The sequence below is a fragment of the Mustela nivalis genome (assembly GCF_964662115.1).
Source record: "Mustela nivalis genome assembly, chromosome: 2".
NCBI lineage: Eukaryota > Metazoa > Chordata > Mammalia > Carnivora > Mustelidae > Mustela > Mustela nivalis.
The window spans coordinates 16,099,064-16,111,946 of NC_139021.1; the positions used below are offsets into that span (position 1 = coordinate 16,099,064).

Here is a 12,883-nt window from a genome sequence, read left to right on the forward strand (position 1 = left end):
ATGGGTCATCAAGTCAGAGCAATTGAATTCAACAAAATTTAAAAAGCCATCACCCAAAGTAATCCCGGTGGCAAAAGGAAAATACAGACCGACGTAGGCCGAGGCTAGGGACGGAGGGCCTCAATTCTCAGTTATGTCTGTCCTCAGGCTTCCTGTGACTGCTGTTCTTTGTTCTAATTTTAAATAAAGTCAGCATACTTCCAAATACTTAGGAAGAAGGAACTTTACACTGATTTTCTAGTATTTTTAGCATGGAGCCTTCTCAAACGATTTGCTATTTTTAAGACAAATGTTGCTTGTAACCCCAGAATTCCTTGGACGGAGAAAGTTGAAGAGAAACCTTAACATGTGTGGTAAATAGCTACAGGGAACTTTTTTTTTTTTTTTTTTTCAGTTACAGCTTCACAGGGATCAGTTTAAGATTCACATTACACACTTGATAGAAAACAACACACAGAGCCGCAAATACTTCACTGGATACAAAGGGGCACACAATTCCAGAAACGGACTCTAGATATCAGATGGTCATTTGTTTGAATGCCAACATTAATCCGGATGATGTTCACTCTGCCTGCTTTTTTTTTTTTTTTTTTTTTTTCACTCTGCCTGCTTTTATGGGCAATTACACACCTTACCCTCAGCATCGTCTCCATTTGCTGGAGGAAGAATAGGAAACACAGAGATGTTAAGTAACTTGCCCAAGGTCACACAGCTTGTAAATATTAAACCCAGAATTCTGGAATAGGTTAAACTGTGCTCCCCTTAAATTCATACATGCAAGTCCTAACCCCCAATACCTTAGAATGTGACCTTGTTTGGAAATAGGGTCATGGCAGATACAGTTGACATGAAGTCAAACTAGAGTATGGTTCTATTTTTTTCCCTAAGATTTCATTTTTTTTTAATTTAATTTCTTTTCAGTGTAACAGAATTCATTGTTTATGCACCACACCCAGTGCTCCATGCAATCCGTGCCCTCCATAATACCCACCACTAGGCTTCCCCAACCTCCTACCCCCCACCCCTTCAAAACCCTCAGATTGTTTTTCAGAGTCCATAGTCTTTCATGGTTCTTCTCCCCCTCCAATTTCCCTCAACTCCCTTCTCACTTATTTGTGGAGCATAAGAAATAACATGCAGGACATGGGGAGATGGAGAGGAGAATGGAGTTCTTACAAAAAGGACTTCATGTGAAGAGACACACCCTAGGGAGAACACAGTGTAGAGTTTGGAGTTATGATCCCATAAGGCAAGGAAATACCTGAAGCTAGAACAGATGGTTCCCTAGAACTTCCAGAGGGAGAATGGCTCTGCCCATACCTGAATGTCAGAATTGTAAGATAATACATTTCTGTTGTTTAAGCCCCTTGCTGTTCCTTTGTTACAGCAGCCCTGATAAGCCAACACAAATTTCCACCTGGATTCACTTCATTTCAAAGCCCAAGCATTAAATCATTATCCCCTAATGCCTCTTCTGTCTGCAACATTTAACAATCACATCTAAGGTAGACTCTAATATTTGGACGGCACTTGGGGACTATCTAATCTAGCTGCCCACTGACATGTTTATATCAAGGGGACAGAGAACAAATATGGACCTCTATATAGGGCGCATTTCCTTGTCACAGCTATCACCAGGCTTGGTTCTGTCCTCTGGAAACACACACACATACTCAATTATCATCCATGTGCTTGCCCTACCGACACTTAAAAGCTCTATCATGTTGTCAAGTCTTGTCAGTTAAGCATTATCTCTTCACCCATTCTTCGTATGGCATGGTTAGTGAGCCTCTTCACACTCTCTCTGAGGCAGTAGAACGTAATTATGTTATAGCAAGAAATCAGAACTACAATTGCCAGGAAAGTCAATGATGAGTTGGGAAGAGTTCATCAGTCTGTACTATTACTGTACTGTTACACATTCTTGTCAGTCACTAGTGAGTGGTGAGCCTTCTCTGGACCATTCCTCCTCCAGATTTGCCTGAGTCTACTTCCGAGATATAAATTTGTAGTAGAAGTAAAATACCTAGGGTCTCTAAGAAAGGCTCAGAGTTTGATTTAGAGTCAGCAGCAGCAACCTCCTGGAGATTGTTTCTATGGTTGTCCATTCATGAGGCATCAAGGGAGGCATCTGGTGACCTGTCTTCATGAAGGGTGCATGGACCCAAGTGGAAATTTCACAGTTGAAGCCCCACGAGGAATCCCAAGCTACCAGTTCTGTGAAATACAAACCTTTTCTCCTGTAATTTATTTTTAAAATTCAGATGAATTCATATGGAAAGATGCCTTGGACAAATAACACAAGAGAAAAGGTAGAGAGAAAACTAATAAAAAAATGTTTGTTTCTCCTAGTAATCAAAGAAATAAAAATTAAAGCAATCTTGAGGTACACCACCTAGATTTAAAAAAAAAAAAAAAGAAAACCTTTATATGAGCCTGTTGACATATTAATTGGAAAACTGAAAAATATTCAGTCTTAGGATGGTCTACCAAATCACAGTTAGAATCAGAGGGGGCTAGGTGTTTCAGTGGTCTGTCCTCAGATCTTTGAAAGTTTGGGGGGAAGAGTCAGAGATATGGACACATACTAGGAATGCTGAGAGACTCAGGAAAAACAGAGATTTCTTGCATTTGAGTCAAAAATAGTACAGACTTACTTTGAGGAAATGAGTTTTGATCTTCCCACAGTGTTTGCCCATCTGCTCCCTGTTGGGGGAATAGAGCAGGTCTTTGGAGGGGATGCGGGCATATGCCACTTTCTTGTTGTTGCTAAGCATCCAGATGAAGACATCGGGGATGGTGTGCTGTGGCTGTGGGAACAGAGGGGAATGGGTTTGATGGGTGGGTGCTTAACAAGTACCCTTCCAGTGTTCTCCTATCCTGAAAGAGTCCCCCTCTGTAAAACACATTCTGTGACTTAAACCATCTAGTCACTTAAACATCCACGAAAGTAAGCAAGTATAACTTCTTGGAGAAAAACTATGTCATGACACAAGTACATGTAAACTGCATACCCCAACTGTGCTATGGTCCTTTAAGTATACGCAAGTTGAACCCACAATGTGGCATCTCTAGTGGCCTACTTATCTCCCATCTATGGAACAAAATATCTTCCCCTTTGGTTTTGCTTTTTTGTAATCACGTAATGATTCATCCTCAATCATTGGTCCTCTTTTTTTTTTTTAATTTTTTTTTCACTTATTTATTTTCAGCATAACAGTATCATTATTTTTTCACCACACCCAGTGCTCCATGCAATCCGTGCCCTCTATAATACCCACCACCTGGTACCCTGACCTCCCACCCCCTCCCCCGCTACTTCAAACCCCTCAGATTGTTTTTCAATCATTGGTCCTCTTAAAAGTCAGGAGGGTATGTGCTTTGGTGAGTGCTGTGAAGTGTGTAAACCTGGTGATTCACAGACCTGTACCCCTGGGGATAAAAATATATGTTTATAAAAAATAAAAAATTAAAAACTTAGAAAGAAAAAAAAAAAAAACAGTCAGGTAACATTCCAGAATATTCAAATGAAAAAGAAAAAAAAATCCATGCATGTCTTTGAATGTCTTTCTATTTACTTATCAGGAAGGAAAAACAATTCTACAAGGAACTTTTGACCTATAATATGGTTACTAAGTATCTCACTTCCATTTTAGGTGGTTATTCAGGAGAAACTCGACTAAATAGCACATAAAATTCTACTTTAAAATTGACCTAATCAGGGGCGCCTGGGTGGCTCAGTGGGTTAAGCCGCTACCTTCGGCTCAGGTCATGATCCCAGGGTCCTGGGATCGAGCCCAGCATCGGGCTCTCTGCTCAGCAGGGAGCCTGCTTCCTCCTCTCTCTCTCTGCCTGCCTCTCTGCCTGCTTGTGATCTCTCTCTGTCAAATAAATAAATAAAATCTTTAAAAAAATAAATAAATAAATAAATAAATAAAATTGACCTAATCAAGACAGGAATTGCAGAATTCCCTGCCAACAGGCCCATTATGTTATGAGTGTTTGAAATGCACATTTCTGAGCCAGCATAGTTACCAAATCAAAAGGGAGGTACATTGTTATAGACTATGTTTTGGTTTTCTTGGGCTCAAAGCAGGTGCTCTGTCTTTCTAACCCTATAATCCTCTGGTGTCATTTGTTCCCAAAGAGGGCATCCCTTCTCTCCAGGTATGGAAATAGAAACATCAACAAAGAGGTTTTCCTAGTCAGAAGGTGAGTAAGTCACAGACCTAAAGTCCTGATGCTTGGTTTGAAACTTCTGAGTGCTTAATAAAATTCCTGTATCTATTAACATAACTTCCTCTCTCACTGCTTATTTTGTCCTCAGGGAATGAAAGCTTTGCAACAAGAAATAAAACTTTTGAGATTGACAGAAGCAGTAGATCTGTACTATTCCTTGAAATCTTCCCACACAAAATCTGGTATCTGACCAAAGCAAATATGAGGACCTTTTTAGATCATTCTAGAAGTCACAAAAGATACTAATTACAACTAACTTTAAAATGAGTGCTGTGAAGTGTGTAAACCTGGTGATTCACAGACCTGTACCCCTGGGGATAAAAATAAATGTTTATAAAAAATAAAAAATTAAAAAAAAATGAGATGCTGTTTTGACTTTTGCTGCAGATGAGTTTAAATTCTCTTAGAGTTGAAATCTTATCAAAGTTCCCATACTTATTTTGAATTTTCTTGATTCCATTAAGGAACATGTTTTTTATTTCTGCTGAATATCCGGGCTTCATTTAAAAATCAATGAAGCTGTACATTTTTGGCTTAATTTAAGACTCTCCATTCTCATCCCTAAACTAATCATGCCTGCTCAGCTCAGCAGTGCTTGGGAGAAAGTACTGGTCTCCCTCTTCACCCTCATCAAATATTCAAACCTCACTAGGAATACAGTTGATCTAATCTCCCAAGGGAAGTTTGCCTTTAAAGTTGATTACCTCATCGACAAGGAAGCGGAGTTTTTCCACCAAGTTTTCTGCTTCATGGATCATTTCATCAAGAGATAACTTTTTCTTCTGTTGCTGAATGATCCCCTTGGCCTCCTTGGCCATTGCTTCCTGAAACAGGACAAGAATCAATGTAGATCTTTCTAGAAATTGGGACAAGTACTACCGGTTGCTGGAGGATCCTGAAGGTGCTTGTAAGTTCCACACTGAGCCACGCACAAGGCTAGTTCAGGGTCTGCCTGTGTGCATGCTGCCCGTTTAATAAAAATTTCATAGGCATGTGGAGGCAGTAAGTATCATCTCACCTTTGTTTGACAGATGAGAAGCCAAGGCCCAGAAAAGTCAGAGGTCTGTCAGGGTCCCAGAGTTCTGGCTCTCTCATACAAAAGTAACTAAAATACATTGAGTTCTTAGTCCCTGTCAGGCAAAGCTCTAGCTCTGGAATTAATCCTTGTTGTTCCTCACAGCAGCCTTCTAGGGTGGGCACCATCGCTGAGGAGGGAGAAGAATGCAGTACAGAGAGGCCAAGCCCAAGCAGAGCCCCAGCAGAGTCCAGAACCCACATCCTTCCTCGCTGCTCTTACTACCTCTTCAGAGGTTTGGAGGAATGCTTCCAGATCAAACCGGCATTATTTGAGAAATGCAGAAAGGGAGCTCAAAGTGAACGTTTGGAACATCCAAAAATGTTTATTTGAATTCATTCATTCAGCCGCATTTTTGTGCTCAGGAAACCCTTAAACACTGCCCTGTGATTTCCGAGACACTGCATGAATGGGCCTGGTCTACTCTCTGGTTCATCTCATTGTATCGCTTCGTACACTGGCCCCGAGCACACAGGTCCTCAAGAGGGCCCAAAATATGCCATGCTCAGTCCATCCTCAAGACCAGTGTGTGGGGGGCTTTCCTCCTGCTCAGATGTCCTTCTTGGACTCTGCATGACTCGTTCCTTCTCAGGTCTCAGCTTAAATGTCACCACTGCCTCATGTATTCCCATGTTCTCCTGACCACTGCGGCCTTCAAAGTTTTCTTCATAATCATAACCTGTAATAATTTTTGTTTATTTGTTGTTTACATTTCTATCTTCTGTCTACTCCACTAAAGTATAAACTTCCACTGGACAGGGACCTCCTCTGGCTAGTTCTTACTTCTTTTTTACTTATTCTCAGTGTCCTGCAGAGTTCCCGGCATATAGTAGGTGTTAAATAAATGTTTGTGGAATGAATAAGTCAGTCAATACATTCCTCAGGGGCAAGTACCAAGTCCTTATAGCTCTATTATGTTCCTAGCACCTAGCACAGGGCCTGCCATAGGAAGTCTCATGTTCGTGCTGACCAGGAGGACTGAATATCTGCTACGGACCAGGTACTGTCCTAGGAGCCAAGGCCTAGGACAGGAGAAGACACAGGCTTCCTTTCCCTGAGACTTTGACAATTTGGTGAGCTGAAAGCAATGTATGTGCAAAACTTCAGGGAACCAGAAAGAGACAGAGCTAGGTTTTACAGATGACATGACATTTGAGCTAAGACTTAAACAACAAGCAGAATTCATCAGGTGATACCGTATGTTTTCACTCATATGTGGAACATAAGGAATAATGCAGAGGACAATAGGAGTTGGGGGTGGAAACTGAATGAGAAGAAATCAGAACGTGAGACAAACCATGAGACTCTTCACTCCAGGAAAAAAACTGATGGTTGCGGAAAGGGAGGTGGGTGGGGGTTGGGATAACTGGTGATGAGCATTAAAGAGGGCATGTGGGTACGAGAAGAATAAATGAAAGAAGATGGGATTGGGAGGGAGACAAACCATAAGTGACTCTTAATCTCACAAAACAAACTGAGGGTTGCTGGGGGGAGGGGGTTTGGGAGAAGGGGGTGGGATTATGGACATTGGGGAGGGTATGTGTTTTGGTGAGTGCTGTGAAGTGTGTAAAACTGGTGATTCACAGACCTGTACCCCTGGGGATAAAAATATATGTTTATAAAAAATAAAAAATTATATTAAAAAAAAAAAGAGGGCATGTGATATGATGAGCACTAGGTGATATACTCAACTAATGAATCATTGAACATTATATCAAAAACTAATGATGTTGGGAAACAGTGTGGAGATTCCTCAAAAAATTAAAAATAGAGCTACCCTATGACCCTGCAATTGCACTACTGAGTATTTACCCCAAAGATACAGATGTACTGAAAAGAAGGGCCATCTGTACCCCAATGTTCATAGCCGCAATGGCCACAATTGCCAAACTGTGGAAAGAGCCAAGATGCCCTTCAACGGATGAATGGAGAAGGAAGATGTGGTCCATATACACAATGGAATATTATGCCTCCATCAGAAAGCATGAATACCCAACTTTTGTATCAATATGGATGGGACTGGAGGAGATTATGCTGAATGAAATAGGTCAAGCAGAGAAAGCCAATTATCATATGGTTTTACTTACTTGCAGAGCATAAGGAATAATACAGAAGACATTGGGAGTTAGAGAGAAGAAGTGAGCTGGGGGAAATTGGAGGGGGAGATGAACCACGTGAGAATGTGGACTCTGAGAAACAAACTGAGGGTTTTGGAGGGGAGGAGGAGGGGGAGATGGGTAAGCCTGGTGGTGGGTATTAAGGAGGGCACGTAATGCATGGAGCACTGGGTGTGGTGCATAAACAGTGAGTCTTGGAACACTGAAAAAATAAAATTAAATTTAAAAAAAACTACACCTTGGTACTACACCTTGGCTAATTGAATTTAAGAAATAAAATAAATAAAATCTTAAAAAAAGAAAGAAAAGGGGAAAAAAAAGAAGAAAAAAGGACAGTCCAGACAGAGGAACCAATTTCAGATGGAGGGTATGAAGGATTGACAAATGCCAGTGATTTTTGGAGCAATGGTGATCTAATCAGGTTTGTATTTTAGAAAGACCATTCTGGTTGTGGTATGGAAGATGGGTTGAAGAAAGCCTACTTCAATAGACTGGGCCTAGTGGGTGCTAAGAAAGTCAGTTTAGGCTGCGATTCTGGGGATGAAGAAGTGGAGCCCATTCCAGAGTCTTTAAGGGGAGGAATCAATAGGGCCTACAGCCGAAGTGATTGTTGAGGGTTAGGGATAAGGATTCAAAGTTGAGTGCAGGCATCTGGTTGGAGCAACAAGCGTGGCTGGTGGTGCTAATACAGGATGGGGACAAGGTTTAGTGGGTTTAAATGGGTTTAATAGGATGGGTTTAATAGGATGGGTTTAAGAGTTGGAGGTGTTGTGGGACAAGCAGATGACATGTCCACTGGGAAGGTGGAAACAGAGACCCGGAGATGAGGAGGGAGAGGTGAGCCACTACAAGAGATCAAACTTGTGCACTTGTGGTCAGGCCAAGGACTATTGGATGCTAAGAAGAAAATAGAGCTCTGTGGGCAATATGTGTAGTGGACAGACACTGCAGAGACAGGGAAGAGCTGTCAGAGGTGCTCAGGAAGAAATGGGGTAGGACAAAGATCTTCTATAGAGTAAAAATCTGCCCTCCCTTGGAGTCCAGAGGAGGAGTACACAAACCTTTCATTCTGGAAAGAAAGGGAAACCAGTTTAGAGACGGGTTTTAAGTGTCTGGACTACGATTAATTAGCTATGACCTTTAAAAAATCATTTAATCTTTCTGGGACCCACTCACAATTTATAAATGTCCCTGACCATCAAATCCTGAGTAATTTTTCTTTGCAGAATTATCACGGCCTCATTCAAAACGTCCCTCGGTGCCACTGCTGGAACTAAATTTTCGAGGTGAGATAACCCAGGGTCTGAGTTGGTCTGGAATTTCTCAGACTGTGACAGGGACTGAGTACCTATGAGACATGTACTGTTACAGACACAGCACTCCTGCCATGTTGTCAAGAATGCTTACAACTCCTCACACAATTCTTAATGGAAGGAAACTGAAGCAGGGAGAAGAGTTATATTTTTGGTTTTTCAGTTTGTGAGGCAAAAGGTCAAGTCCAAGAGCCTATAGCCTTTGACAAAATACAGATGTCAAGAAAATAGGTAAGGGAGAAATCCATCAGAATATGTTGTAGGATTGGTAGGCTTCTAAATCATTCTTATAAATGGTCAGAAAATGCTAGCTCCTTTCCAACTCGCCCACATATTCCCCTCTCATTCATTCTTCTACATCACAAAAATGTATAACCTTTAGAACCGTATCCTCATCTGGTCTATGACCTCTGCCTCATCTGTGAGGTTTATTTTTAAAGCACATGTTTTAATTCTGTTCAAAGTATAAATAGATTTTCACATACCAGCTCCTGCCAGCAGAGCGTAAGTCGTTTTTTATCTAAAGTGGTCTGGTTCAACATCTTGGGTTTCTTCTCTGCTTCAGAGATAAAGGTACTGTAGGAGAAGAATAACAATTCTGAAACCTACTTAGTGAAAATCCATTTATGCAATTCCAGAGATTTACAGAAATGCTTTCTGCAATACAATGGGAAAGTTGATGAAGCCACAGACCAAAGATTTCTCACTTAGAATTAAGCAATGCTGCGCTAACTTTTCTAAGAGACAAAGTGAGGCCTGGAAATGATACCCAGACCCCAAATTAATTTGGGGGAATAAGTGCTTGTTTTCCTATTTTCTTTTATACATATATATGATGATTGCTATCCAAGGTCATAACAAACACAAAATAATGTAGTTTTCCATCATCTTACACATTTAACACACACCAAGAGTTTCACAAAAAGTTGCATGTAAAGACTATTTTAGACTCAATACTGGAATATATCCTCACATGTTAAAAACTATACGAAAGACTAAGTGGTAACATTTTAAGGGATGATGTTAAAAATGTGCTCAATAAGAAAACGGTAGAGGTTATAAATACAATTGAAGAGAAATACAATGGCTTTAAAACTTGGGGAAGTAATATATTGCCCTCATTAGAGATAACAAATGCAAATTAAAATCAATACCATTTTCACCTATTAAAAATTGGATAATGTTCGAAGTTGGTGGAGGAAATAGTCACTCTTCTCTAATAATGTTTAAGAGACAATTTGATAGCACTTGTCAAAATTTAAATGTCTGTATAATTTGTATAATTTGATCCAAAAATTAAACTAGAATCCTGTCTTTCAAATATAACTAAAAATTCTTGCAGGAAAATGTTCACACAGTGATTCTTATCCTAGCATTGTTTATAGTAGGAAAATAAGTAGAAACAACTAATATATCAGGGACCAGTTAAATATGTGATACATTGAGGACTATTGTGTACTACTGTAGAAAGATGCCAGTGATGGGTTGTAGAGAGGAAAAGCAACCTGCTGAGCAAAGTGTGCAACATTTCTGAAAAAAATAGAGTGTTTTTAGGAATGTGTGGGTTTGCAAACACACGGGAAAAAAATCCAGGAGGACAAATCACACTTGTATCTGGAGAGTGGGCTTGGAGAGAGAATTGAGAACACTTTTTTGTTATACATTTCTACACTTTTTTTTTTTTGTAAGATGAGCACATAATACTGTGATTTAGAAAATCAAGGAGAAACAAAAGGAAACACGGAAATAGAAGGGGAGGTCTAAGATAATACACCTCCTATGAGGGCTGACCTCAATGCACTTAGAAACCTCACCAGAAATTCTCTGTGGATATAGTAGTCAAGTTACATTTTCTCTTAATTTTTAAAAAGAATAAAAAAGATTCTGCTTTGAGGAAGGCAACTTGTTATCACATATTTATCTTTCTGAGAGCCACATAGACAATCCATTGCAGTCCCAGGATGGACTAGCTCAAGGGGACATGGTAGACACTTCTGAGTTCTCTCTCCCTTTCTCACAGGATGAAAAATCAGTGCTTTCCTCATCAGAATCAGAGTAAATGACCATGGTTCCTGTTCCTGTTCATTCTTCATCTTTCAAACCCAGCCTGCTGTGGCCTATGGACAGCCTTCTCACCTTCACATGACAAGTGGCCTGTCTCTTCTCGGCAGGGTGGGGTGGGGGGAAGGAGGACCTTAAGGTTCAGCTGCTTAACCATGAATGTGTGCCGGGGGCAGGGGGCGGGCAGAAGTCCACCTTGACCTAAGGTCCACGCTGTTTTCTCAAATCCAAGTTTACCAAATATAAAACTAACATTCTGAGCTCTGACCATCTTAAATATGTTTTTAGTTGGTTGTAACTTGAAGAGAAAGGGGAATGATTATCACCCCAAGTAACCTCCAATATAGAAAATTATTGAGCTATAATTTGCCCAAAAAAATATTTTTATTTCTAAAAATATGAGATCATGGAGCTTTTCAAAGATGCTTAAAGAGAATTCAGGTGGCAGTTAGCTCACAGCAGGAGTAGCACCAAAACATACTGCTTCTATAATGAGAAATGAAAAAGAAAGACAGAAATAAATATATATATATTTTTATTTGCTTCCCTTTTTTAATGTAAAAATGTGGGGTAACTGAGAGATTAGGAAAGAGAGCTTACAAAGCAGAACATCAGAATCTAACAACTTAGCCACCCCCTATCTACTAAGTTTTGCCTTCCATCAAATAAATCTCTGCCCTTTCTACATTGCTTCCATTATTATAAATTCTCTTTTCTGTTCAAGTCTGGAGCCAATTAAATTCAAGTGTTAGCCCAGGTTGCTTCCTTATGTGATAGGCAGCCCCTACAATGGCTCCCAGTAATCTTCTTCTGTTTCTTCTTGCCAATGAGCAATTCCCTCCCTTTGAATGAGCACTGGACGTAGGGACTTGCTCATAGTAGAGTATGTCAAGAGTGATAGGATACCACTTCCAAGATGAGATTAAGTAGACCATGACCTCCATCTTGCTGGAATGTTCTCTATGACTCTTCTAGCTTGGTCACTCTGATGAAGTCAGCCACCATGTCATGAGAGGTAGCCCACATGGTAAGGAATTGAGTCTGGCTTCCAACCAAGAGCCAGCAAGGAACTGAAAGTCCTCAATCCAAAAGCCCATGAAGAACTGAGTTCCACAAATAACCACGTGAGTGGTCTTGGCCATGAATCCTGCCCACTGAAGCCTCAAGATAACTGCAGCCTCCCTCAATGCCTTGACCATTGTGTCTGAGGGCTCTTGGCAAAGGATCTGGCCAAGCCACACCTGGACTCCTGACCCATACAAACTGAGATCATCAAAACTCTAGCAACTAAATTGGAGAATCATTTGTTACTCCATAATAAGCAACTAATATACTCTATTTTTAAATATTTTATTATATTGTTTGCTACCTGGAATCAGAGACCTTAAATGGTGCTTATTATGTTATATAAAAAAAACTCTAGGGAGGAGTCAAGATGGCGGAGAAGTAGCAAGCTGAGACTGCTTCAGCTAGCCGGAGATCAGCTAGATAGCTTATCTAAAGATTGCAAACACCTGAAAATCCATCAGCAGACCGAAGAGAAGAAGAACAGCAATTCTGGAAACAGAAAAACAACCGCTTTCTGAAAGGTAGGACCGGCGGAGAAGTGAATCCAAAGCGACGGGAAGATAGACCCCGGGGGGAGGGGCCGGCTCCCGGCAAGCGGCGGAGCAACCGCGCACGAAATCAGGACTTTTAAAAGTCTGTTCCGCTGAGGGACATCGCTCCAGAGGCTAAACCGGGGCGAAGCCCACGCGGGGTCAGCGTGGCCTCAGGTCCCGCAGGGTCACAGAAGGATCGGGGGTGTCTGAGTGTCGCAGAGCTTGCGGGTATTGGAACGGGAAAGCCGGCTACAGAAACAGAGCCGACAGTAAGCTCACAGCTCGGTGTTACCTTGAACCGATCGCAGGCTCGGTGACCTCGGAGCGCGGCCGGAGGTCAGGCAGACGGGAATAACTGGGCGCTGTTCTCTGAGGGCGCACTGAGGAGTGGGGCCCTGGGCTCTCGGCTCCTCCGGGCTGGAGACCAGGAGGCCGCCATTTGTATTCCCGCCCTCCGGAACTCTACGGAAAGCGCTC

At 41.3% G+C, this 12,883-nt stretch overlaps 1 protein-coding gene across 1 annotated transcript in view; it reads right to left on the reverse strand.

Annotated features, from left to right (window-relative positions):
• Positions 1–12,883, reverse strand: part of FER1L6 (fer-1 like family member 6) — a 160,588-nt gene that overhangs the window by 65,648 nt on the left and 82,057 nt on the right. The window contains exons 16-18 of the mRNA XM_082721744.1: positions 9,230–9,320; positions 4,944–5,063; positions 2,658–2,810 (exon numbers count right to left, since the gene is read on the reverse strand). Of these exons, the coding sequence (XP_082577870.1) occupies positions 2,658–2,810; positions 4,944–5,063; positions 9,230–9,320 (364 nt within the window). The remainder of the gene's footprint in view (positions 1–2,657; positions 2,811–4,943; positions 5,064–9,229; positions 9,321–12,883) is intronic.